Here is a 26041-nt window from a genome sequence, read left to right as displayed (position 1 = left end):
GAATTTTTGTTACAAAATTCTCTATTTATTAAAGGATCCAGACTTTTCAATTTTAAAGTAAAGATGCAGAATCTCAAAATTTTAACTAACTTTCCTTTCCCCAAGTGATGAAAAAGAATATATTCCAGATTTTTGATCTTGAAAAATTTCTTTTTCAGTTTTTACGTAACGTGTCCGGCAAGAAATTTAAGATTTTAGTAGCATGAGTAAATTCATAGGCTTGGAACTTCGGGATAAGAATTTTGCAAGCCCTGTTAACCACATAATAAATAAATAAATTTTGAATAGTTGAAAGATATTTAATTCTAGTTTTAGTCTTAATATTTAGATAAATTGGTTGCTTTTTCCCCATTTTTGTAGCAATTTAGCCATAAAAACATGTTTATTGAATATAATATAATGCTAGTAAAAATCAATAAAGTATGTGTTGCTGTGTTGCTTTACCAAATCGATTCATCTTCTAATTTCAAAATGGCGGTTGTTTTCAAGGTAAAAAAATAAATTAACAAGGAATAGATTCGACTGAATTGCAGGCAACAATTTGATTTAGTATTTAGAATCTAATTTTTTGCAATATAAAAATATCTTTAAAAAAATAAATAGAGTACATCTACTAAATTGCCGCCTTGTATATTATTTTTTATCAAGGTGCATCTATGCAAAAAGCAAATTTTGAGGACTTAAAAAATATAACATGGATTACATTAATATTTTTATGATAATATATATTTTTAAGTTGTTATGATTAGCCTTTCTGTCTTACTGCAAACTTTTTAAAAACAAGACACATAGTAGAAATGAAAACACCACACAGTATCAAAATGTCAATTGGGTGTTCCCATTAAAATACAATTGTATCTTGCATTTTAGATAACTAAAATAATTAATTTTATATTTTTCTATAAAGCTTGGTATCTACCAACCTATTAACAAGGGTATGATAATATACCAAGGGGGGCATTAAAATCGGAGCACTTTGAATTTTAAACTTCAACCAGATATAATTTATTAATTAACAATAAAATTTCAATAAAATTAATACCATAAATAGATGTGATTCTGAGCTTTGTTAATAGTTAATGTAGCCACCCTTGATGATTAACTAGTGCAGTGGTAGAAGACCTGGGACACGCTGCAGATGTAGTCCTCTCTCATCATATCCCAGTGCTGATTGACAGTGAATTTGAAGGCCTTGTTGTTTCGATGAAGGGCACTACAGACCTTCCCTCCAATATGCACCCAAAAGGTGGGTGTTGGCATCAGGGCTTTAGGAGGGCCAAACGTGTAAACAAAAAGAGTTTGAAAGTGTCTTGTAACGGAGGATATAGGTTTCTTGCATTGCTGGTGTCAAAAGTGGCCTCTCCATCCTCACAAGGCTCTTTCCAACCCGTTTGTTGATATCTCTATTGGTAGTCTGGTGTGAAATCCCGAGATCTCTTGGGAGAAGGAAAAATACAATAATTGTAGAAAAATATTTGAGTTATTATTAAATCATTATAGATTGTAGATATAATTGAATAAAGTCTAAATTCGTATAAATTTGTATAATGAAGCCTAAACTCAAATACAAAATTATTGTCTACTCTTTGATAATAAGTTGTTTAATGACATAACACAATATTTTTATATATATTATAAGTTTTAGATGTATAACAGAACTGCATATTAGAGAAATTTATTTTTGATGGACGATTTAATTTGAACGAAAAAAAAGGTATATCTCATGCAAATTAAGCTAGATGAAAATATCCTCCAAAATAATCTAAATCAATAGACTTGTATTCAAGTCTAAGTTGAGTCAGAGTCAGACTCAATCACTACATCTCTGAGTAGATATAACATAAATATCATGTATAAATATGCACTGGGTGTTAAGATCAAATCGTCACAAATATCAAAAATTGTTTTAACCCTTTCCATCGACGGGAAACTGGTGTCCCATATTTTCATTCATTTTTTGTTGCATTTTTTTCATTATATTTGAGATATTTTTTAATACTAGAAAGAGTAATAGTAGATCTCTAAAATTTATCGAAAAACATTTTATCATCGGACTTTATAATCGTCCAATATAAGTCTTCAAATTATGTCATTTTTTGGAATTCGATGAAATAACCTTCAACCTATCATATGTTCTTCATGTATAGATAATTTAAATTTTATAGAAATTGTTTAATATTTTATAGTATAAAGAGTAATTGTTGAAAATTTTGCTATATTTTTTTTTTTAAATGCAAATGTTATGGCAGTTTAAAATTTTTGGGACACTGGTGTCCTTTAGGCTTGAAAGGTAATTTTTTTCTCTTTTTATTAGATTTTAAAATTTGTTCCGGATGAGATTTTTGGCTTTTTGTGCTTTTAGATTATTCATATTAAAGTACTCTTTATTAGTAGAGAGATAAGTAAGTAATACAGGTAGATACACATATTTTTATGCATCCTTCATGATTGAATATAGAGTGATTCATAAATGGAAAGAAAACAAAGAACAATATATTTTAAATTTTTAAGCAGCACTATTAGTGACCAAATTTATAGCATTTTAGACGAAGCAAACAGTGGTGATGAAGAGAACATTGAGAATATTAATCGATTCTGATACTTAAACAATAGATAAAGAAGATGTTACTACAGGAACGAATAACTTCATTGACTCCAGAAGTCAATGATTGATGTTGTTATTATGATACTTCAAAATATTCACTTTGATGATAATCTCAAAGATGATAAGCGTGAAGTTGTAATGAACAGGAGGCTGATTAAATATTATGAAGGGCGTAAGTGGGTAACTCAATTGTGTAGACCAACAAAAAATAAAAATGGATCTGTTATAATGGACAATCTAACTGGACATTTACCAGAGTTTGAACAAAAAGAAAACGTTTTTCTGATTTTCTTTTCAATTCTTTGTGGAAGTCACATTTGAGACCTTCCTATTAAAAATTTTATATGTTGTTGTGGAAAAAACAAACATTGTCACGTTGCTAGGATAATCTTCCTCTGTAAATTTAATCTTATTTATATTTGAAGTACAATTTGAACATACGCCCAAAATTTCGCTGTTTTTTGTTCATACAATAATTTTTCTGGCGCTAAAGAAAAGAACCGCTACATCATAAAAAAATTACCGTCGTTCTAAAAAACCAATTTGAATCTTAACGCCCTCTATTTGAAATTAAATTAAGATTTTAAAATGCAATTTGGTTCATCGTTGTTATTTTCTTCTTTTTTCTTTTATTCAAAACGAAAGAACAAGAAGAACTTCAATATATGTGTCTATTATGATTAAAAATCAATTCTTTCCCGTCATAGTTATAGTTTAATTACTATTACACACAAAGAAATACTATTTTTAATTTATATATTGATGGAACTTCAACATATACAGATATATACAGATATGCACATAAGTGACCAACCACATTTTTACTTAGATACTCTGTTATTATGACCAAAAAACAAAAAAAACACAAAAATGGTAGAATAAAATGATAATATTAAGAAATGCTTATTGATAATTATTGTTATTAACTTTTTTTACTTTGATAAAGCGAAAAATTTATATATTTTACTTTTTAGGCAAAAAATAAAAAATATATGGCAAAAGTATCGGTACCCAATTAATTAATACTCAATTGTGTAACCTTTATTTCTGATAACTTCAGAAGTAATCTTTTATTATAATTTACAACTAAGTTAAACAAATTGTAGAAGGAGTATTTTGCCTCTCTTTAAGACTAAATGAATCGAGTTCTTGGATATTTTCCATTCACTCTGACAAGCCTTCCAGTACCTGGGGAAGAAAAACAGTCCCAATGCATGGTTAATTAACAACCAATAATTACTGTAGTTATCTTGTTACGAGAAGAGAATGCCTCTCCAGATTCCCTACAAAGGAACTGGGTTGAGTTGTCACCAAAAAACTTGATTTTTGTTTCATCTAACCACAATCATGGTGACCAGAAGGGGATATCCTTCTCCAAGTGTGCATTGGCAAAGTTTGATCTTGATCTAAGGTGCTAAGATTGAGTAATGGTGTCTTTTTTGGACGTCTCCTATGATATCATTCTTTATGAAGCATTCTAGATATGGTTCTTCGTGAAACAACAATCCAATTCTTCTCTAAATCATCTAAAATCATATTGGTATTTGTTCTAGGTTAATTTTGACTTCCCTCACATTTTCCTTTGCAAATGAGGAGATAGAGAGGATGGCCGACCATGGTTCTTTTACGTTGACAAACATCTTCATATTCCCAATATTTCTTGATTATATTGTGAACTGTTTATTTAGGAGCATACAATTTATTGGAGATCTTTTTGTTTGAGAAAAAAACCTACTTAAAGTTACATTCTATAGTTGAATGAAAAAAATTAAACAAATATCAAAAACTGACCGTGAAAATAGCCGAAACTATTGAGGGTGCCAATACTTATGCATATACGAGTATCTAAATAAGCTAATAAATCTTCAAAAATAACTATTTAAAAAAAAACATTATTTGCTATTTTTAAATAAGCAGTAATCATTTCGCCCAAATATATAACTTCGATTATTTAAGTATAAAAATAACGTAAAAAAAAGTAAAAACAAAAATATATAAGGTCCCAATATAAATGCACATGACTATAGGTATGGTCGAGTACTTATTAATTTGGAGATATTTAATTGGAAAATGATTCTTTGTCGTGCGAGCGTGAGTTTTATTTTTTCAAATTATATTTATATTTTTTTATTAAGAAGTACAAATATAGATACAATCAAACTAAATATATTAAATGTATGTATACTCATGAGATACAAATTTCACATCAAAAAACAAAAATACATACGTTATAATAACATACAATGACTGTAGTACATATTATTTATTTATAATCATTTTGGGCTACAAAAATGCTTATATTTCTTGTCTTGTAATTACAAGTTTAGAAGCTGCATTGTTTTGGATAATAATTATTTAATTAATCATTGTAACAAATATTGCTGATGAGAGTAAATTAGAAGAAAAAAGAAGGACGTTATTGAATTTGAAATTTGACTTGCTTCGCCTGTCTGACCATCTTGGAGTCCGGCTTGATGCTCGCCTGAAAGTAAATTAAGGAATTTATATCGTAAAACAAGATTAGAGTTGTTAATTTTATGGGTCTTTGTATGTAAAAACCGAAAATGGAAAATGACATTATAACCTTAATAATTTGAAGAATATTTACGAGGAGATTAGCTTAGTTGTCATAATGATTTGTTACCGTGTGTTTGAAAAGTCTGGAAAGGTTATGAAAATTAAAATTTAAGAGTTTTCGTATTCTTGTTATGTTCACATCTAATTCGAACTTTTTGGTGTGATAGTTTGAAAAATGAAGTCAGCTGCTTAGGTTAGATTCACTACTGTTAATTGGAAAATGTTAGCCAAATGAAAGAAGGTTGCTGTTCTAGTACGCACCAGTCATACCAACATGAACATTAGGAACATGCTCTCAGTCAAAAACCAGAAGGTATTCAGGGTCAGAAAACAAGTTAAAGCTAGAAATAAAACTGAAAAGGAACTTCAAATTGGTCGACTAACCCAATTAACTTCAGAGACTGACTTTGTCTTAATTTCCTATGTCTTCAAAACAACTTTTACTTATTCAGGTAAAAAAAATCGTCTCCAGTTTTGTAAACGCATCTTGAATGATCTCAAACATGATAAAAAAACCTTCACTGTTGATTATATTATTAATAGTGTAAATAATAGGTATAAAACCCTTGATAAACCCCGTGAAAACGGGATTCTGTGAGAGGAACCTTTTTCCTGACCCTCTATACTATTTGTGACTGTAGCGATAACAGCAATCTCCTTTCTTTTGGTTTGTATTGTCCACTAAATCTTTTTTAAAACTATAACTTAGACACACATTAGGGTGCTTCAGTCCTCCACAAGTAAATAATATTGCTTTGGCGGCATGATAAAAAGGTTCTACCTATAATAAAAACACATCGTATGAAATATTTTTAAATTCTATTTTTTTTATTAACTTATGGGTACTTTCACAAATAAGATTGTTAATAAAGAGTAACTTAGTGTATCAATTGGGGATGTTAATTGAGCTCCTTGGATTCCACCTTATAAAACAGGCACTGCCCGACACTCATAAAAAATTATAAATGAGAAAAGCATGGAAATCCTGAAACTATGCAAATGTAAAAAATCAGGTGTATTGAGGGTGTTTGACACAAATGCTACTAACACAGGCTGTGTCACTGTTGCTGGTATTTTCTTCAACAGGTCTTACGACGGCTGTTACTCTGGGCAGCATGCCATCATCATATTGGTGATGTGATGCTGGCACAGATATTCAAAGACCTGAAAATAGAAATGTCGAAAAAACCAGAAGTATTCGTCTTCAAAATATTTCTCAACATTTTTGAAAGTGTGAGCTGCCCCAGAAAATAAAAGCTGATACTCTTCGATCTAAGGTCATTGATGAAATTAAGACTATGGTACAAGAATTGAGAAATGAACCGCCTCAGTTTGTCAAAAGTCTGAAAAAACATTTACGCTATGATTACAAGGAATTCTCTGAACTGTGACTGTTTTATTTAAATGCCCTCAGCAGCAAATATTTTTGGCTCAAAAGTCTTGGTGCAGTGCAAAAGGCCCGTTGGAAGTTTGAAATTACTGCTTCCAATTACAATTTTTTTACAACACAATATCTTTGCCAACTGGAACCATTTATTTCAAATATTAGAGGGAGAAGTTACTCATCTTTGTTTATCTACATGTGATTGTGGATTTTATGTACTACAGCCGTGTATACTCCTTGGAATGATTTATGTTTTCAAAGAAATCCCAGCAATATATGACAATCAATTTAACCGTATCTAAGAGTCCCATATCTGCTCTATCTCATGATCTTTGGTATTTAACCTCAGAAATTGTACCCCTTGCCCTGGTCAGTTATTTAATTCCATCAAGTGAGTAGTGGCACAATATAGCCAAGAGGCTCATAATAAGGAAACTGAACTCAGTGAGAGACAGAACATACATATAAATTTGAAACAGGTTTTGGGAAACCACGTTTCCCAATTAACATAACGCCGTCTACAATACTTGCAGATTTGGTTTCATAAGACTCCTAGCTCATCTTAACAGTGCTGGACTTAGAGACTAATTTTCTGGCCCAAAAAGTCACCGAGTGGATACATTTGTCTTCTTATATTTCTTCCAACTCAAAGATAAATATAATTAACGTCATTAATGACTTTTCAGAAGGAGGCATAAAACTAAGCCTGGACTTTACCGGCTTTGCTACATTAGAAGAACATTTTCAAAATGCTTTACAAGTTGTATTGCCAGATAGGATTACGCAAGGAAAAGCTAATGTAATAGTCAGTAAACATGAGTAACTGTGAAGATTATGTATTTACCTTTGATTTGTTTATTTCGGACTTTGACCTTCAAAAAACGAAATTCTAGTATTTTTTCTATTAGCATCTAAAACAACTAATACTATTTGATGTTTTATGTATCGTGCAAGAAAGTATGAACGGGAAACATGTTACTTATGATCTAAATTACTTTTGTGTCATTTATTTAGTTGATAGACTTACAAATTGTAATATTTCAATGTGTCAACATTGATGTGGGCCCAGTAAATGTAAACCAAAATTTATGAACCTTCTACAAAAAATTGTTCTTGGCAGTAAAACACTTTTGCTATTCCGCCATTACAAACCATCTTTAAAATGATGGGGGTTGATGCATCAAAGTACACATATGTTTTGAATCCCACTGAAGTGATGCAGTTTCTTTCACTTGGCTCTCTTAAGCCATTAAAGCCATATTTCTAGATTAGTAACCATGCATTTCTTACTGACTAAAATTAAAACAATATATTTTCGAGGAAGTGAAAGTTAACAATAATAATATTAAATACATAATTCTTGAAATATAATCTTCTCATTTCAAAATACTTAAAGGGGCATTTTGAATTTAAAAAAACCATATGATGTGTTATTATAATTGGTAAAACATTTTATCATACCCCAAGACAATACTTTTTACTTTGTGGGGTTTGATGCACCCTATCAATTATGTTTAAAAAAGAAGCCTACAAAACATCTTAAATTTATATTTTTTTAACATTCCAAAACTTTTCTAATACAAACGTTGATTAATTATCCACAGCTATAAGAGGAAGGAAATAAATTAAAATCCCATTCCATTATTCAATCAATCCTTTTTATGGTTAAATTCTCTGGCTTTAAAATAGACTGACAATTAAATCCTTCAAAGCTTTTCAGTCTCTTCATTGAATGGATACTCTCTTTAGAAGTGTTAAAATAGATGGGGTGGAACACAAACTTTTTATTATTGAAGGGAACGAAGCATATAAGGAGTACAAATTCCGATCAATATTGGAATTTCAAATATAACATTATAGTACATAAGTAAGGCCGTTTTTAAAGGATAATCACTTTTTTACAAGATAACTTGTGAAAAATGTGAAAAAGTTTTTTAAATTTTTTCAATAAAATTTGATTAATAAATTGGTTTGAGCAAAAATATAGCATTTAAAAAGATTTCAAATTTAGCATATATATATATATATTTAAAAAAATTCAAATGAGATGAGAATTATTTTCAAATTAACTTTATAAATTACCTACTAAAATCAAAATCATTAGACTCTTCAATCACTCAAATTAGTTATTGTACACTCATCATATTTAATGAATATCAATTTTTACATCATAATCCTATAAATATTATATTAATAAGATACTTTCAAATATTCAGCACAGGGCAGATAATAAAACATTATATTACATTTTTGATGAACTCTGTACAGCCTACTTATAAGAGCTCCGTGATTCACTTTTGGGTCACAATCCTCCTATTGTGAAAAAATTCTCAATGTTACTCTTGACCATAGTAATTATATTACAAATCTTGCAAAATATAGATATGTGTAAGAACCAAGGGCAAACTTGAATAATGGATCCTCCGATATTCGAACAGGGTACTATTTTTTGTATGAAAATACCAAATTAATAAATAAATTTATATGTCGGGTTCTAAAAAATTTAAAAAACTACATGTTACAATACTACACTAATATGCTATTAATATATTTATATCAATGACTGTTAAATAAATATATATGTAATGTTATTGATTTTTATCAATTAGACCAAGTATATAACGGGTGTCTCTGACAAATAATCAAAATGAGTAGTAGATTGTGATAAATTTAGTCAATGTTCTGAGATTGTTGCAGTCAAACGTACTGCCATTTTTTTCTTCCTTAAAGGTGCCATCAAAGGAACCTTGGATCCCTGAATATGTAGAGAAAAATGGCGAAGAAAGAAATGAAAATAGATTTCACCTTATGTATCTGTCACGAAAGATAGGAATGCTCGAAAATGGTTTACTCTTGGGGTAGTTACATTGAACAAACTCTTAAAGTAATGACTCCTAAACAATTGACCACAGCGGATATAGACGTTTTTTAGAGAATTATACCCTTCTATACTCGTTTTTAATCGATGGATCGATAGAATAAATGTTTCTGAATGTATGGTAGCTCTCATCATCGGGAAAAGGGATTTTCTCTGATTTCCTCATAAATGTCAGGATTTTTTTTAGTTTGATATATTTATGATAGTTACAGGAATTTTTATAATGCTCGAACATCTTTAATAAAACGGGTAAGTAATAATTAGATTCTCAATCAAGGAAGACATAGGTTAAAAAAAATATTATTCTTTAATCATCTCTTGCATGAGAGCTTTTGGGTCAGAAATTATCTTCAAGATTTAAAAAAAATCTTGATAATAGATCTGATTTTATCTGGAATTCATCTCAAGTCATATCAAAGGCAATTTGACAATATCAAAAGAATATTCAAGACTGTAGAAGAGATGTCAGGTTGCTATGTGCAAAATATAGTTCTTCAATTCAATTTACCACTTGATTTAGCTGAAAAGTATGCTACATTAGTGTTTTTAAAAAATTTTAAATTTTGAAGGGATAAAAAAGAAGACATATTATTCATCGATCGAAGCTATTTCCGTATCATCGCTTGTTCTCATAGATAAATGGATGGTTGGGGATGATACAAATGATCAAGGTCTAGACAGGGATTCTTTATCAAGTTTGAGATAATTAAGACCTATTTGAGATAGAGATAATGGGTATTTAAAATATGTATGCCAAGGACTCTCTTTGCTATCCCCAGAAGCATATTGTGAAGTTGAGTCAAATTTAAGCTCCTTTCAAGGATTATCCTAAATATTGCTACAGGATTAAATAACAATAAAGAAGTGAAAGATTTTTTGTACATATGGTAGATAAAATTGTTGAGTCAAGTCAACGGGATTATTAAAAGCAGAGGTCAACACATTTTTTGTGCTTATACTGAAGCTGTGACGGAGAATAAGCTTCTCATTGGTTGTCACGAACCAAAACTCAGATTTATAAAGTACATGCTATTTCTTTGCCATTGTATCTTAGCATTTTATCAGTGATGAACTAAATTGGTTAGAAAGATGACGACTATTAGGTAAGTGTTTGTTTTTGAGTACAATAAAGGGCATAATTTGTTTTGTAGAACTACAAAAAAAAATCAATTAAAGGGAATTTTTGTCTTTTTTAAGTTAAAGATAATTCATTAAGATTGCAGGAAATCAACTTTATGGGGAAGATCATAAAGTCATTATCCTTTGAATAATATCTTCCAACCCGATTTATGCACACCTAAATGTATTGATTATCAATATGTTTATAACCTTAATCGCCATAAGAATGAACACAAACTTTGATATTAATTGATGAAACTTGAAGACGTAAAAACCCCATATTTATTTCTATTTTTTTTAATATGGCAAGGGTTTAATTCAAGAAAATTGGATTTGCAATTGTAACTTTGTTTCTAAAAAATGTGACAATTCTTCTTCTTCTTAACAATCTTTGTTTTTGTTTGAGTATAAAACCAATAACACGATCCCCAACAACAAGCATGGGAGTGGAACATTCTGTATAGCGGGTGTTTCTCTAGCAAGGAGAAAGAACGACTTGACCAAATCGAAGGGAGGATATTAAGGGCTATGCACCGAAAGTCTTGGCCGACAACTTCCTTCACTCAGAAGAAGGCACTGACAGTTGGTGTGTGAGTGGTCTTCCAGGATGTTATGGCCCAAAACTTACGATGAACACCACAAATGAGTGTCTCAATATGAAGTACATGGCGTAGCCAGTCTTGCACCTAAATGTCCATTGGGCAAACTTACAAAATTGGTAAGGTATCAAATATTATTGGCTCCACTCTAAACATATACCTGACTGTATCAATACATAAAATTTAAGATTGTCAATTCTACAAACTTACATTAACTTTTTTGTATGTAACTGGTGGATTTTATTTCTAAACGGGCAATAAAATAAAAACTATGCAACCATAGAACTATCAGGAATTATCGAACATAAATGAGCTTTTTATACATATTAGGTTAAAAAAACTTACGTTTTATTACGTGTACATTCGCAGTGACCTCTTCTCCTCGAGATGGCTTACATGTGTAGTTACCCGAATCACTCAATGTAGCTCTTGTTACAAGGAGCTTGCTCATTGTACCTGTCCGGGACTTTTCTGTTTCAAGACTTATTCCTCCCCGTGGGGAATCAAAATTTAATATCTGGAATAGCATCATTAGGTTATATTCAGAAGTGGTATAAAATCATAATAACACTTACGTTTTGGTCATGAAACCAAGTGACATCTGGAGGTGGAACCGAATAAAGGTTAATTGAGCAAGTGAGGGAAATTGTGCTCCCTGCCTTAACATAGACGTCACTTTCCCCAAATAGTCTTGCTTTTGCCGCTGTGAAAAAACATATAATTATTAATTCTTTATCAAATTAACAGCGAGTAAAAAATAATTTCTAAAAAATAAGTATTGTTTTTTTTTGTGTGTATCTCTGTAAAATAAAAATCACTGCATTATGTCGTCATTGCGCAAAATAAATTTATATAACAGTAACTAACAATTTTCAATATTTAAAAAAAAATAAAAAAAAAGGATACATGTACGTTGTACATATGAAATTCAATGTCTTTTGTATAAAGAACAAACCAAAGTAAAAATTAGATAAATTTAACACATTATTAAGAGTAATAGAAAAAAAAAAAGAGAAAAAAAAGATATCCTGGGTCTAAGCATTCAATTGTTGTTAATTGTATCGATAAGAGTATGTATACAAATTCGTTATTGGGGACGGTTAGACAGTTTTACTGTGAGTAAGGTATATGGAAAATATGAATAGAAATGGACTTGTCCAGAATCCCTACTTGAATCCCTGTATAGAAGTCCTGGACAAATTCAATTTTGTACAAGATGGCACATAATTAAAAGTTGAAAGAAGGCGCTTATTTATGAACAATCTTAGAAATCGTAGGTATCACTGAATTTTTTATATGATCATTTTTCAAATGATATATCACATGTTATATCTGGAGTAAAAATAAAGATGTAGACATCACAAAGACTGGGAATTAGTAGATTTGATCATAGCATAACGGCCAGTAGGGGCCATCCTTTTTCCAAACAAAAAAACCCCTGTGAATCTAACTGGATGTTTTCTCTAATACATAAAAACAACATCAACTGTGAATAATGCCAGATATATGTCAATACAACTGCATATAATTAGTAAAATATATAGATATTTTTTCTCAAATAATGATTGCCTTACATCATACGGCCCACTTCTCCATTAGAATATTGTCAACATTTGCTTTTGGACCCATAAAAATTACTTCAAAACAAGCTCCTTGATCTTTTGTGAAATTGTTGCCTTCGAAGCATCCATGTTTCTTACCATTCTTCTAATCATCATTGTTGGAAAATCTTTGATGACCTCTGGAGATATGTAAGAGATGTACTAGTCTCTTTTGAATAGCTGGCAAATTCTTCATACGCCTCCATACCTTTCATGTGCTTGACTTTTATGATGTCGATAATCTTCCAAATTGGCCGGCGGGATCTCATCCAATCAAATGTTAGTTGTTTTTGTTGTGGGTGCATCAACATATCCACCCAAACTAGACCATTTCAACTCTCATAGCTTAATAATTTAATTATATCAACGGCTTCAGAAATTTTCATAAAAACACGTTTATTTCAAACTTTAAAAAAGATACCATTAATATTTGTCACAATGTTTATTCTACATATGTTAATTGTATACATGATTGAGCCTCGCAACAAATTTTAGTCAAAATAAATACAATTAAGAGGTTCCACCAAATAATTATTCACAAAAACTATTTGAGCTTTTAATAATTAGCCATTCCCTAAATTTCTTGGGGGAGGGGGATGGATCCACTCTTATATAGATTTAAGTTTTTATTTTGTCGAATGGTAAATTAGATGATATTTATTTTGTTCTATGATACCCTAATATAAAAGTTAATTTATGATTATTTCATAACCACCCATTTAGTTTTTTGAAGCACTGTCTATCATATGCATGAATATATTTTATATAAAACTACAAAGTATTAAAAATAAACTTTTCTTTCTCCTCTGGAGTGCTACAATTACAAAGTTTATCGTTAAGCCTTTAAAACATCAATTATATTAGATGAATAAACTTGTGCATGTCTATAAATATATGCAATAATCTCATATTGTTAAGTATTTCTAAGAAGTGCTTTATTTTAGATTAATTCATTCAATAAGTAGTATATAATAAAATAAAAGTGTAATATAATTTGAGTTCATGATAAGAACTTAAACTGATTTCACATGATGATATTAGAAGCAGAGGGTATATTGAGTATACTCCTTTCACGAATACCTTCTTGCCCAATAAATGACACCAAGCTTGATGAAGAAAATAAGTTGAATTATCCCCTTAAATAGAGAATAACCTTGGAATTGAAGCTTATTTGTTCCAAAAGGAGCGTCAAGAACCAAAGAAGTCAAGTTCCGAATCAATTTTTGACTAATGTCAACTAGTAGCATGTAACATGTAGCACAAATTGTATTTCGTTTACAAAAGCTACTTGAGTCTAATTTGAGTTCCGTAGTGGAGGGTGGGGTTCTACTGAAAAAAATGTTTTCCTTACCGCCAAAACCACCAACTAATCTTACGTTTAAGGAACTTATGAGGTCACAAAATTTAACACGAATTTACAACCAGGCCTATAAGTATTAATGTTTAAATATTAAATTCATAATTTGATCTCCACCCGATTATCAGATCGAACGCATTTTTTCTAACTAATAATAGGATCGGTAATATTATAGTATGGTCAATTTGGGTTTTAAAATTTTTCTTGTAATGTTTTTTTTTGTCAGTAAAGAATTGATTGCTGTTTAGCATAGTAGGTACATACATTTAAAAATAGTACAGATATGCATATATTACAAAACTTTTAATATGTATGGCAAAGAACACGACCACACAAAAGGTTATTTTTTCTACTACATCTCAGAAATTGATCTTAAGTTCTATTTAATTTTAGAGTTATAATCAATAATTTGTTTCATTTTTGTACATTTAATAAATTTAAGAATACGAAGATCTTCATCCTCTTCTTGCATAGCTTGGTATCTCTCATATGAGAGCGATGGATATATCTTAATAAGGTAGTTTGCCCTTTGTGGTTTATGCAAATATTGCATTTGTATTTTTCCATTAGCTCAGATGGACGACAAATGGCCAATGACCTGTGTAGGCTTGAAAAAGTAAGTTTATATATTGACGCCAAAGTTTTACACTCTTTTGTTTATGTTTCTTCAACATTTTTATATTTCATACTTTGATTTTCCCTGTATCTGTTGCACCAAACTTCGAAAAAGAAGTCCTCCACCACCTTTTTTATGTAGTTAAGAGACGCTCCAACGGACAAACGATTTTGATTTTCAGAATCACTATTTGCAAGATAGTCTCCAAATTTGTTTTCTGAAATATCTAAATGGAGCTATATGTTTATTTCACTTTTTCCAATGTTTAATATTCCTTTGCACTTCTTAAGTGTATCAATTTTTGTAAATAAATTTACAAAAAGAGTAATTTCCGATTGAGAATCTGATCGAATTATTACGTTTTTTGATGGCTTGTCTTGGTTAAGAAGAGATACTACTGATTGTGTTATGGGGATTATTTCTGCTACGGACTGATGCTTCGTTATTTAATGACACTGATGATTGATCAATTAATATGTCATCTGGAGTAACAGCCCATCCTGCACCTGGGTTGCCTTTTCATCCTTGGATCCGTCTGTATGTATAATTGTATCAGGGTGTTGAACTTGACGGTTGTCGGCCAAGATACGATTACCGGTGATATAGTCACTTACTTTATTCAATTCAACTTCATCAAGAGTTTTATTGTAAATGCAACGATGTTCACGACGCCTTGGAAGATCACTGACGCCATCCCAGGCGCCCTAGAGTAAAAACCTAACCTTGTTCTCTATCTAGACTTCGTTGCTAGCAATTGTATATTGAGGTCAAGGGTGCCAACACTGCCTCCTATTCCTGTTGTTGGTGTGGATCGGAGGGTATCAAAAGATTGCTTATCTCTTAATGGGGTTGGTTTTCTTATTCCAACTTTATTTGTAATAACAGGGTCCCCCCATACAAGACACCCATAAATGATGATAGGTCTGATCATGGCTTCGTAGAACCAGATAACTTTATCATACGTGAACCACCACTTTTGCCCTACTTTTGCTATATTTCATATGCAGGAACACTTTGCAAGCTTTTTTTTTCTTCAGGTGTTTGGTTCAAGTGAGTCCTTTATCAAACACCACACCTAGGTACTTCACGTGTTTTGCATATTTCATAACTTTCCATTCATACATAATTTTGGAAAATATTTAGATATCAATTTATATGCTTTGGGAAGACTATAGCACTTGTTTATGATATATGACCATTTGTTCTCCCCATTCCAGAACCAAATTTAAAGTATCCTACATCTCATTGACAAGGGTACTAGGATGTTTACTTCTTATGAATAAGTGGTTTTATCGATTCTGCAGTCAGGGAAATGAGTTTCAATTAATATTTGTAAGGATTGAAGAGGTAATTGTCCGTATCCATTATCTGTTTTGAGAAGACCAATTGAGTCTTTGATTGGTTTCTGAACTTTGACCAGTTTTACAATATCTTTACTACTTTCAGCTTTACTGGGAAAATGTCTTAATGAATCTTTTTTCTCTTTTATCAGTGCTGTATAATATTGTTTTTTTGTTTTTTGGTACTCTTCCTGTGTGTGCTATAATTAAGCTATGCACGATTTTGTTGAGTTTGTATCATAAGATGTTATGTCAACCATGGTACTTATTTGGCTTTTGTTTTTTTTCTTAATGGTTAAGTAATTTCAAGTGCCTTGATTATAACATCATTTATTGATTCTGCACATTGGTCTATCACACTTGCATTGAAAGTATTTCAGGTTGTGACATATTTTCTATGTGACATCTGAATATATACCAGTTAACTTTTTTGAAGTTTCTTTACTTTTTAGCAATGACTTGTACTTTCCAAATTTAAAAACTTTGTATCAATAATCTGACATTGATGGTTGCAATTCTACATAACATCCTTTAATCTGAAACTTTTTAAATACATGGCGATTCATAATTGTAGTATCAATAATTGCACTATCCCCTTGAATGACAAAAGTAAGTTTATTTCCTTCATTCAGTACAATAAGATTATGTTCATCTATTAGTTTTTCAAGAGTTTTTCATCTAGTTTTAATTTTTTTACTGTCCAAAAGATGATTATGAGCATTAGAATCCATGGCCATAAAAAGAAGTTTTTCTAGGTGTTCACAATTTTCAATTAGACGTACCAATTCGTTCTCAACTAATAACAATTGATCTAGACAGACTGCACAATTATACCATTTAGACTAATCTATTTTTAAGAATACTGTTTGAACATCTTTGTCAAAGAATTCTGGAGCAAACTATGCAGGTATATGATAGGCAGTTCGAATGCTCTCGGTTTTAACCAATGATGGCAATGAATAGTACATATACCCACTTAGAGCAAGGCTTTTTGTTGAGCCGTTACTCAGGTATGGCTCTGTTATTAAGGCTATTTGAAATTATCTGAGTTTTAATTCAGAGTTAGTATCTTTGCACTGTTGATAAAAGAACAACAAATCATCTTGGTATCTTTTGTTTGGGTTTATCAAATAGTAGGGGTTCGGAAGTCAAATTGAATAACATATCTATCTTGAACGGGTTTTTGCCATCACCACTTTTTGAATGAATAGCAGAATTTTTTCCAGAGTTTTGTACATTTGCTGCTTGATTTAACAGGTCTTCTCCTGGCTCTCTGGCATTTTGTGGTCCTCTGTAGCAGTTTCTCTAACACTGCCAGTTTCTTTTGAATTTGGTGTATCTTTAGAATTGTTTTTATCAGTCCCAGTGTTAACACAGACCTGCGTGGGTGAAGAGAAGAAGAACAAAGAAGAATATATTGAAACAGCTGTAGGGGAAATATTTGGTATCAAGACTTCGGATTGTGCGCCTTCCCACCTCATTTTCACGACTGGCTGGCCTTTGCTCCTTTTATTTTTTCCTGTCTACTTCCTTTTACGTATATTTCGTAATTTGTATTTAAATGAGAACTTTTACAAACATATTTAAATGTATATAATTAATATTATATAATATTAATTTTTCTCTACCAAACTAGAATACTTTTAAATCAAAGAATCTCCTTTTTTTTTTAAAGAGCAAGTTGTTGGGATTGGAAGATTATTATGTGTAAAGTTCTGAGGAATAAACTGTTTTTACACGCATGATAGATGTGGTAACCCAACTTTATGTGACCTTAAATCAAATTTTTGAAAAAAATATTTGTCAAAAAGTCGGATTTGATTTTTTTGGTTCCTTTTAATACTAATACACTTTCTATATTTTTTTTTCCACAAAATGCATCAGATAACCAAATGATAAGAGGACACCATTTTCCTGGTTATTATGCTTGAAAAAGGAACTTTTACTTATATAACTTTTCATTTAGTTATCTTTCTACAGAGTGACTCATCAAAACATATTTATACAGGAAAAGTACGGAATTGTCTTGGAACAAAATTCGATGCAGTTGCTAACTTAATTTTAAAACTTGAAATCGAATTAAAAATTCCATTTAAACTGGATAACTGTTTTTATAAACAAAAAAGTAAAATTATATCTTAAAGTTTCTTTTTTGAAGATAATACACCGTCTTTTTTCATGATTTTATTAAAATTATCAGTCTTTGAAACAGATCTTATAATGCATATTATATACATATTATCAGTGGTACTCGAACTTGTTTGGATTTATAAAAGTTTAATTGTAGAAACTTATTACAAACTAAGTCCTTGAAATTAAATTTTGTTGACGCCATTTGGGACATTTGTGTCTCCCAATCAAAAATATACAGAAACAAAAGTTATTCGAAAAATTTCTAGTTTTTTTAATACAAAAAATGTCAGCTTTTTCAATATAAGACATTTTGCCTTTTAACAACCTCTCTTGGGGTATTTAAATAGATAAAGGGTGTTCATAAGAATTATAAGTTCATCCCTCTTTCATACTTAATTTTATAAATTCTTTTGTACATTTATAAATAACAATAAAATATAATTATATAACTTTTTTATGAATTCAGTACATAAAAATTGACAATTTTTTCCTTCATAAGGTTACTGAAAATGCAGTTCAATATTCACATTCCATTTTTCAGGCTGATCAGTTCACTTTTTCATTTCAAAATAAGGAACTTTGATAAATAGATACTCGAGTTTTTCTTAATATACATATGTATAAATATTCGAATTGAACTTGTTCCTACTTTCTTCTTCAATAAACTAATGTAACATGTAATATTCAATGAGATACACGTTTTTGAAAAGATGATTCTTTTACATTCCAATGACATTTTCCTCATATATCATCAATAACTAAATATTTTCTCCCCCTTCAACATTTTAAGGTCAAGAATTTGGTATTTAATATCTTTAACGCTCGAGGGGTCTTGTTTAACTTATAAGGACCTTTGTTGGTTATTACTAAATAAAATTATATATTTTCGTACTTTTAGGGGAATTGTTCATCTTTGTAAGGTATGACAAAATGTAAAACAGCCAATGCCAAATTGTTGTTTGTCTATTTTTTCAAATGTAAATTTTAATGCATAAATAAAATAAATTTTCGTCGACACAATTTTAACGTTATTCATTTGAGTTTTGAATATGATTTCCCAGGGTTGTTATATATTTGTGATATACATAGTACATTTACTTCTATTGTTCCCTTCTTTTTCTTAGACCAACTATGAGGATTTTTTTCTTATTTTATATTATTTGAAATTATTGAAATGAAATAGAGAATTGAGTAAAAACAAACGTGTAATAAAAATCTTCTGGAATTGAAACAACCTTTTTAATATACATATTATTATTCTGAACACATAAAAATCAACCCCAAAAAAAAAAAAAATGCACTAACATTAAATAAACGATTCAAGTTGCTCTATCATTTCATAGTTTTCCTAAGTTACAAAAATTGCCCTTATATTTACCAACTACGGGGAAAAAAGAAATTAAGTGCATGTTCTTGTTGTATTGCATAGATTAACTGTTTGTTTTTTTCATCCCGATGCAAATGCTCTTAAAACAATAAGAATACAATATAGATATATTGTATACATCTATTGCTTGGATTAGTTGATAAAAGTCTCTCAAACCTTGGTCACTGCGGAACTCTTTTTTTGTTAAATTTTCTAGGACTTTGACAGTTTGATATGGAACACTTTCAAATTCCTTTCTGCTTATAGATCATCTATTATATCCCAAAACAAAAAATGAGCCCTCGGTAGAGCTTAAGCTTCTCTCTAAAATCTAATTGTGGTTATATATCTCAATTCTTGACAAAGTGATGGCCAGTATCACATTTTTTCAGATTTTTTAATGATTCAACTTTGACCTTGACCTCTCAAAGTTTAGTACCCACTTACTGTGACTATATATAATCTTTGTACCAAGTTTGACCAGAATCGATCGGTATCCTTTGCCGTATTCCTGAAGAATAATAAACAAACAAACAAGGGCAAACGAACTTCCATTCAGCTTTACGGCCTAATCAGATCGATATTTCAAATTGATTTGATTTTTAAATAAAAAAAAACTTAATTTTGAATCACTTTATTTATTATAAAAAATAAATTAAACGTTTTCACTGATGTTATAGATTGAATAGTGATCGATCAACAGCACCGCCATTCTGAACGCATATATTTTTTTAATAAATGGACAAAATGTTTTAAATATTTAAGGATTTTTTTTCATATGACTGTGAATATCAAAAAAGGAAGTTTATACTACTTTATGCATAAAAGTAAGAGTTTTTATTTTATAAAATTTAACTGTTTATGCTTCCTTCAAAATGACCGACTTTATAATAATGCCGTCACTTTAAATAGCTCTTTTACACGTTACAGTTGAATTGATTAAAAGACTGACTTCCTGAACAAGTTTTTTTCTCATTTTCCTCATTTGAGTGTGAAAAAGAAAAAAAAAACATGGTGGAACGGCCTCTAAAAGAAGAAGAATATCGTTTTTGATAAGTGCACATTGTGAAAATGTGACAAGACTTTCAACATTGTATCTTTACAAAATTTAAATAATACGTAAAATTTATTATTAGAATATGACCCTATCACGTGGGAGAGTTTTTTGTAGAGGGCAATTTGAATACTGTTATTCTCTTTCTAAAGCTGTTATTATTATTCTTTAATGCTTCAAAAAAGAACATCGAAAGCATTAGTTTGAGTGCTCCTGAAAGAATGGAAGTAACTCTGATGGTCAGTTGGGAGTTATAAGTGAAAGTATATTCTGCTATATAGTAAGCGGGATTTCTGTTTATTTCCTTGCTCTCCTCGAATATAATTACAAGTAACGACAGCTAAGCTTCTCCCAAAATGTCGTCAAATTGTCAGAGTTACCAAGTGTTGTTTCTTTTTGGTTCTTTTAATTTACACACTGGTAGGTCATATTTATACAACTCTATGAATCAGCATCAAGTATATATTTTTTGAGAAATGTGTGCTCCTGTACATTTAAGACTTGTATTAACAAACTGTTGATTCTAATTAAATAAGTCAGAATGTTTAGCTCGAAAACTTTAGAGACACCAGCAACCATATTATTATTATTATTGAAAAGAAAAATCCTATATTCTTTATGATAAATAAATAAAAGCACAATGTTAACTTTTTTTTCAAATTTTCACAGGATGTGAATTTTACAAATATAATTAATTATGTGCTTTGAATATTTAATAGATTTTCGAAATCTTCATATGGATATTAATAGAAGCAGCTAATTATTATTTTTTAATTTAATGTTTATATCCTTTCAAAAACGTACAAATGTTTGTATTTTATAGAAGTTTTATAAGAGTAAAAGTGATGGCAGTAAGTTCTTTTTCATAACAAAACTCTTTCCCATGGCACTATGGGAATTAAAGCAATTTTAAAAGCACAAAGTAAACATAGATTTACATTTGTATTCTTGGGAAAACTACAACAAACGACTTCATCTAATCTCATAATCATGATAATAAGTTGGGAAAAAGTACAAAATGAATAATATCCTAAGCTTTCCAAAACACATTTAATACTTCAATAAATACCTTAGATTACAAGAGGTAATCTTAGTTTTATTCTAGATGCAAAAATTTTAAGTTTTTTGGAAATATAGACAGTTGTCATCATGCTTCGGAGTAGTGAGGAATGTGCGTTTACACATAAAAATAAATATCGCCAAAAAAATGGTTTTACAGAATATTTTATAAAAAAATGAATTCAAATTTTGAGTTTGAGTTTTTATGTGTGCATTGGGCAATTTATGGAAATCAAGTAATTGCTTTAGTTTCTAAATAGAAAAAATATTACTTCCAGTTATTTTTCATAATTAAAAATGATTTTAAATACCACTCTAAAACCCTTATATGAAAAATTATTTTTGGAGAAACCAAAAAATGAAAAAATCACGAGGTATTTAAATACCAGAGTTATGTTTAGTAAGTGTATAGATAATGGGGAACGTCACCAATTTCAAATGATTCTTGAAATTGTGTAAAACAAAACTTTGAATGTGTACTATCATTATGAAACAAAAACTTGTTTAATCGCCTTTTGGATAAAGATGACGCCGCTCAGTTCCTAACTGAGTTTTATAGCAAGCTAGAGGAATCAAAATATGTGTAAGCCAGTGCTCGATTCTGGACTCATCTCTTTTTTTAATGGGCCCTGGTGGATACTGATGACTCGAACTTGACTAACAAAATATGGACTCAAATTTCGTTCTGTTATAAAAAATAGTATTCTAATAACATACAAAATATAAATATTAAGTGAAACCCTTACTTAATGGCTTCAGAGTAAACTGCTTAACCCAACTTCAACTGGAACGGACTTTTTGGAAACCTGCTAGTTTGTAATTCCTCCTTTTTGTTGTTGTTTGAATGACATTGTCGTCTAGTTTAGTTATTTTATTGATTTGTAAGGGGGTTTCAATAGGGGCACTCACATTTTACGTTGATAGATTTCGAAAACAACAGCATATTTGTTATTATTTCTTTAACAGCTGTGCTCAGAAATAATTGGAGTTTCATCATGGAGCAGTACACACTCGAGCAACGCTTGCAAATTATTAAAATTTATTACAAAAGCGGCAAGTCTTTGATTCAAACTTTAAGAGCGTTAATGCCAATTTATGGTCAACGTAATCGACCTGCAAAATCAACAATTCAACGTTTAGGGAAAAAGTTTGAGTCCACATACACGGTACATAATGTTCCTGTGCCAGTGAGACAAAGAAAAACAAGAAGTGTAAAAAATATTGCTGCCGCAAGTGCACCAATTCAAGATGACCCAAATTAGTCTCTTACACGCCGTTTCTCAATAGTTGGGCATCTCTGTGACATCGTTGTGGCGAATTTTGCGAAAAGATCTTGGCCTACACCCATATAAGATCAAATTGACACAAGAACTGAAGCCGCTTGACCACTTCAAACGTCGGGAATTCGTAAAATGGGCTGAAGGAAAATTCGAAAATGATCCTGATTTTCAACGTAAAATCATTTTCAGCGATGAGGCACATTTTTGGCTCAATGGCTTTGTTAACAAACAAAATATGCACTTTTGGGCCGTGAAAAACCCACACGTGATTCATGAGGCGCCATTACCGCCCCAAAAAATTACTGTTTGGTGTGTATTGCATGCTGGTGGTGTCATGGGGCCGTACTTTTTCGTCGACGATGACAATCGCCACGTTACTGTGAATGGAAATCGTTACCGCACCATGATAACCGATTTTTTTTGGCCTGAATTGGAAGATATGGACTTGGACGATATGTGGTTTCCACAAGACGGCGCACTTCACAAACAGCAAATGTTACAATCGATTTATTGTGAGTAAGTTTGGTGAGCGTCTTATCTCCAGAAATGGACCAGTCAATTGGCCGCCTCGCTTGTGCGATTTAATGCCTTTAGACTATTTTCTTTGGGGTCACGTGAAAGCTCTGGTCTCCACCAATAATTTGTCGACGTTAGAAGAACTCATAACAAATATTCAACGCGAAATTGCTGGAGTTTCAGCCAATTTATGTGGAAAAGTAGTTGAAAATTGGTTAAACGATTGGACTTCGTAAAACGTGCACGTGGTGGTCGTTCAAACGACATCGAACCATCGATTCATTCAATAATTGCCTTGAATGTGTTTTAACGGCAAATAAAGAAATCTCAAACTGTTTTCGTTTTATTTAAAAAAAAAATGTGAGCGCTGTTAATGAAAACCCCTTTATAATTTTGTCTAAAAAAATGAGCTCAAACGAGTCATATTATCCATATCAATAATTATGCAGAAGTATCGATTGAATCAAAAGTCCTTACCCCATTCTGATACTTTAAACAAGGCTGATTCTGGCCAATTCCTATGTATAGGTATACACCTAATTTTAAGAGATATCCAATTAAAGTTATTCTCGTTTTATTTCTTCGATCTCTTATTATTAATATAATATACGTATATATCTTATAGATATATTATTAGAAGATTAAACCAGTTTTTGTTGTTTGGAAATTGTATTTGTATTTTTGGTTTTCAAATCGATGAAGCAATAAAAAAAGATATACAAAGAAAAGTTCATTCTACGTTTTTATATTTATCTATCTTTTTAGTGTTTTCCCTTTCTTGAGTTATTATGTTTTTAGGTGTACATATATTAAGGATATATGAAAGTAAAAAAATAACCAAAAAAAACACTGAAGAATGAACCAAGTTTTTTTTGTATTGGGTTTGTTGGTTATAGTCTCAAAAAGTTTTAAATAGATAAATGTTTATTGCTTATATATTATTAGAAGATTGCTATGTATGAAGAGTCCAGATATGCAATGAGAGTATATTCTTCCCTTAGATAATTGCCTTTTGACCGCGACATATGCAGAAAGCATACAAACTGCACAATAACAATGCTCGTTTCAATTAGTATTCATTTCCTTTTTTGTGTTGTTTCTTCATTACTTCCATGGGGGGAGGGGGATGTTGTTGTACCCAACATTTAAGGTATTTGCCCTTTATAGTAGCGGGAGGTGTTCAAATCAATTACAATTTTAGCCAAACTTTTCAGATGAAAAATAACTTTTTGATTCAGAAAAAAAAAAAAAAAAAAATCCAACAATTTGTTTTCTTCAAAATGAAAAAAAAAGGATTATATTCTTATACATCACTTGAGAAAATGATCCTTTATGAAACTTTTGAAATTCAACAAAATAACTTTAAAATTAAAATCTCTGAAGTTCAGCAACATAACTTTAAAATTGAAACTTCTGAATCCCTTTACAAATAGAGAATGTCGTTCAAAAAAGTCATTTTCAAAATGGCCATAGACGTAAAAAACGCCATTTGAAGAATAAAACTTTAAAAAACAATATTTTTTCGTTATAATACAAGAGAAGATAGAGTTAACAGGTCATACTAAAAATTAGACACCCCAGTACACATGCTGAAATATATTTTTTTCAAAGTTGACCTTTTTTGTCACCTTATACTTTTTATTTACCTTAAAACTGTACTTAATAAACTTAAAATGTTATATAACTATTGCTTTAAGCAAGAAAGGCGTTAATGATCCCGACATTCGCGATTTCCTTCTTATTACGTTAAAAAATATTAAAAAAATACACATTAATTGTTGAAAAAGTAATTTTGGGGGTAGGGGGGTGTGTGTGCTTACAGTGTTTAAAAAATCATTCCAAAAAGTTGGGCTAAAATTGAATTTGCTCATTTTCATGAATTAACACCCCCCCCCCCATATAGTTATCAATGAACAAATAACAAACCATTTACAATTATATTTTAAACCTGTAAGTTCATAGTATAAAATGATTGCTGCATTCAAATAATATATAATTTTGTTGGTTGTAGATGATAGATTAGACCTGTAAAGAAAGTTTTCCCTTGTTTTTAAATGTCATATTTTTGATTGATTTTACCTCGAGAAACATACTTTTACAACTTAATTTTATTGTTTATTTGGTCTAGAAAGGGTAACAAGTCATATACTATTAATAAACTTTAATAACTTAACAAATATACAAAAATATTTTTCAACCAAGGATTTCACATAACTTTAAATATATAAACTTTATTAGGATGTTTTTTTTTAAATTACAGTCAGTATTATAACTGATTAAAAAAAAGAAATAAAGTTGGGTAGCGTCATAAAGTACCAAATTTTTATACATTTAAATCTGATATGTAGGACTGAACTAGATGTGACCAAGAATAAAGTGGACGGGACCACAGTCTTCACTCCTAAATAAGGATCGACACACCAATAATTATAGGCATTAGGAATAAATTAACTATTTATTTGACACTATATTTTATCACTGTGAATTCATAGTTCGATATAGTAATTGGAGAAAATAAGATTTAATTTTGTAGATTGTAGGTCCTACAATGTATGAC

The 26041-nt window shown here is 30.4% G+C and overlaps 2 protein-coding genes across 7 annotated transcripts in view; both read right to left on the bottom strand.

Moving 5' to 3' along the window:
- LOC121116458 (uncharacterized) overlaps positions 1-26041 on the bottom strand; it is a 423817-nt gene that overhangs the window by 193921 nt on the left and 203855 nt on the right. The gene's annotated exons all lie outside the window — the stretch shown is intronic.
- Positions 3345-26041, bottom strand: part of LOC121116473 (protein amalgam) — a 251936-nt gene continuing 229239 nt past the window's right edge. For 3 of the 5 annotated variants that reach the window (XR_011779596.1, XR_011779597.1, XR_011779598.1), the window contains exons 5-8: positions 11738-11865; positions 11508-11679; positions 8813-9008; positions 8648-8742 (exon numbers count right to left, since the gene is read on the bottom strand). Coding sequence is in view for 2 of the 5 variants with exons in the window: in XM_040710726.2 (XP_040566660.1) it covers positions 4969-5087; positions 11508-11679; positions 11738-11865 (419 nt within the window). In the remaining 3 variants the exon portion in view is untranslated. Of the gene's footprint in view, positions 5088-8647; positions 8743-8812; positions 9009-11507; positions 11680-11737; positions 11866-26041 lie in introns of those variants that run through there. The other 2 variants (XM_040710726.2, XM_071887575.1) reach the window with 1 other exon arrangement.

This window comes from Lepeophtheirus salmonis, chromosome 4, assembly GCF_016086655.4.
Source record: "Lepeophtheirus salmonis chromosome 4, UVic_Lsal_1.4, whole genome shotgun sequence".
Lineage (NCBI taxonomy): Eukaryota > Metazoa > Arthropoda > Copepoda > Siphonostomatoida > Caligidae > Lepeophtheirus > Lepeophtheirus salmonis.
This window is presented reverse-complemented; position numbering and strand designations above follow the sequence as displayed.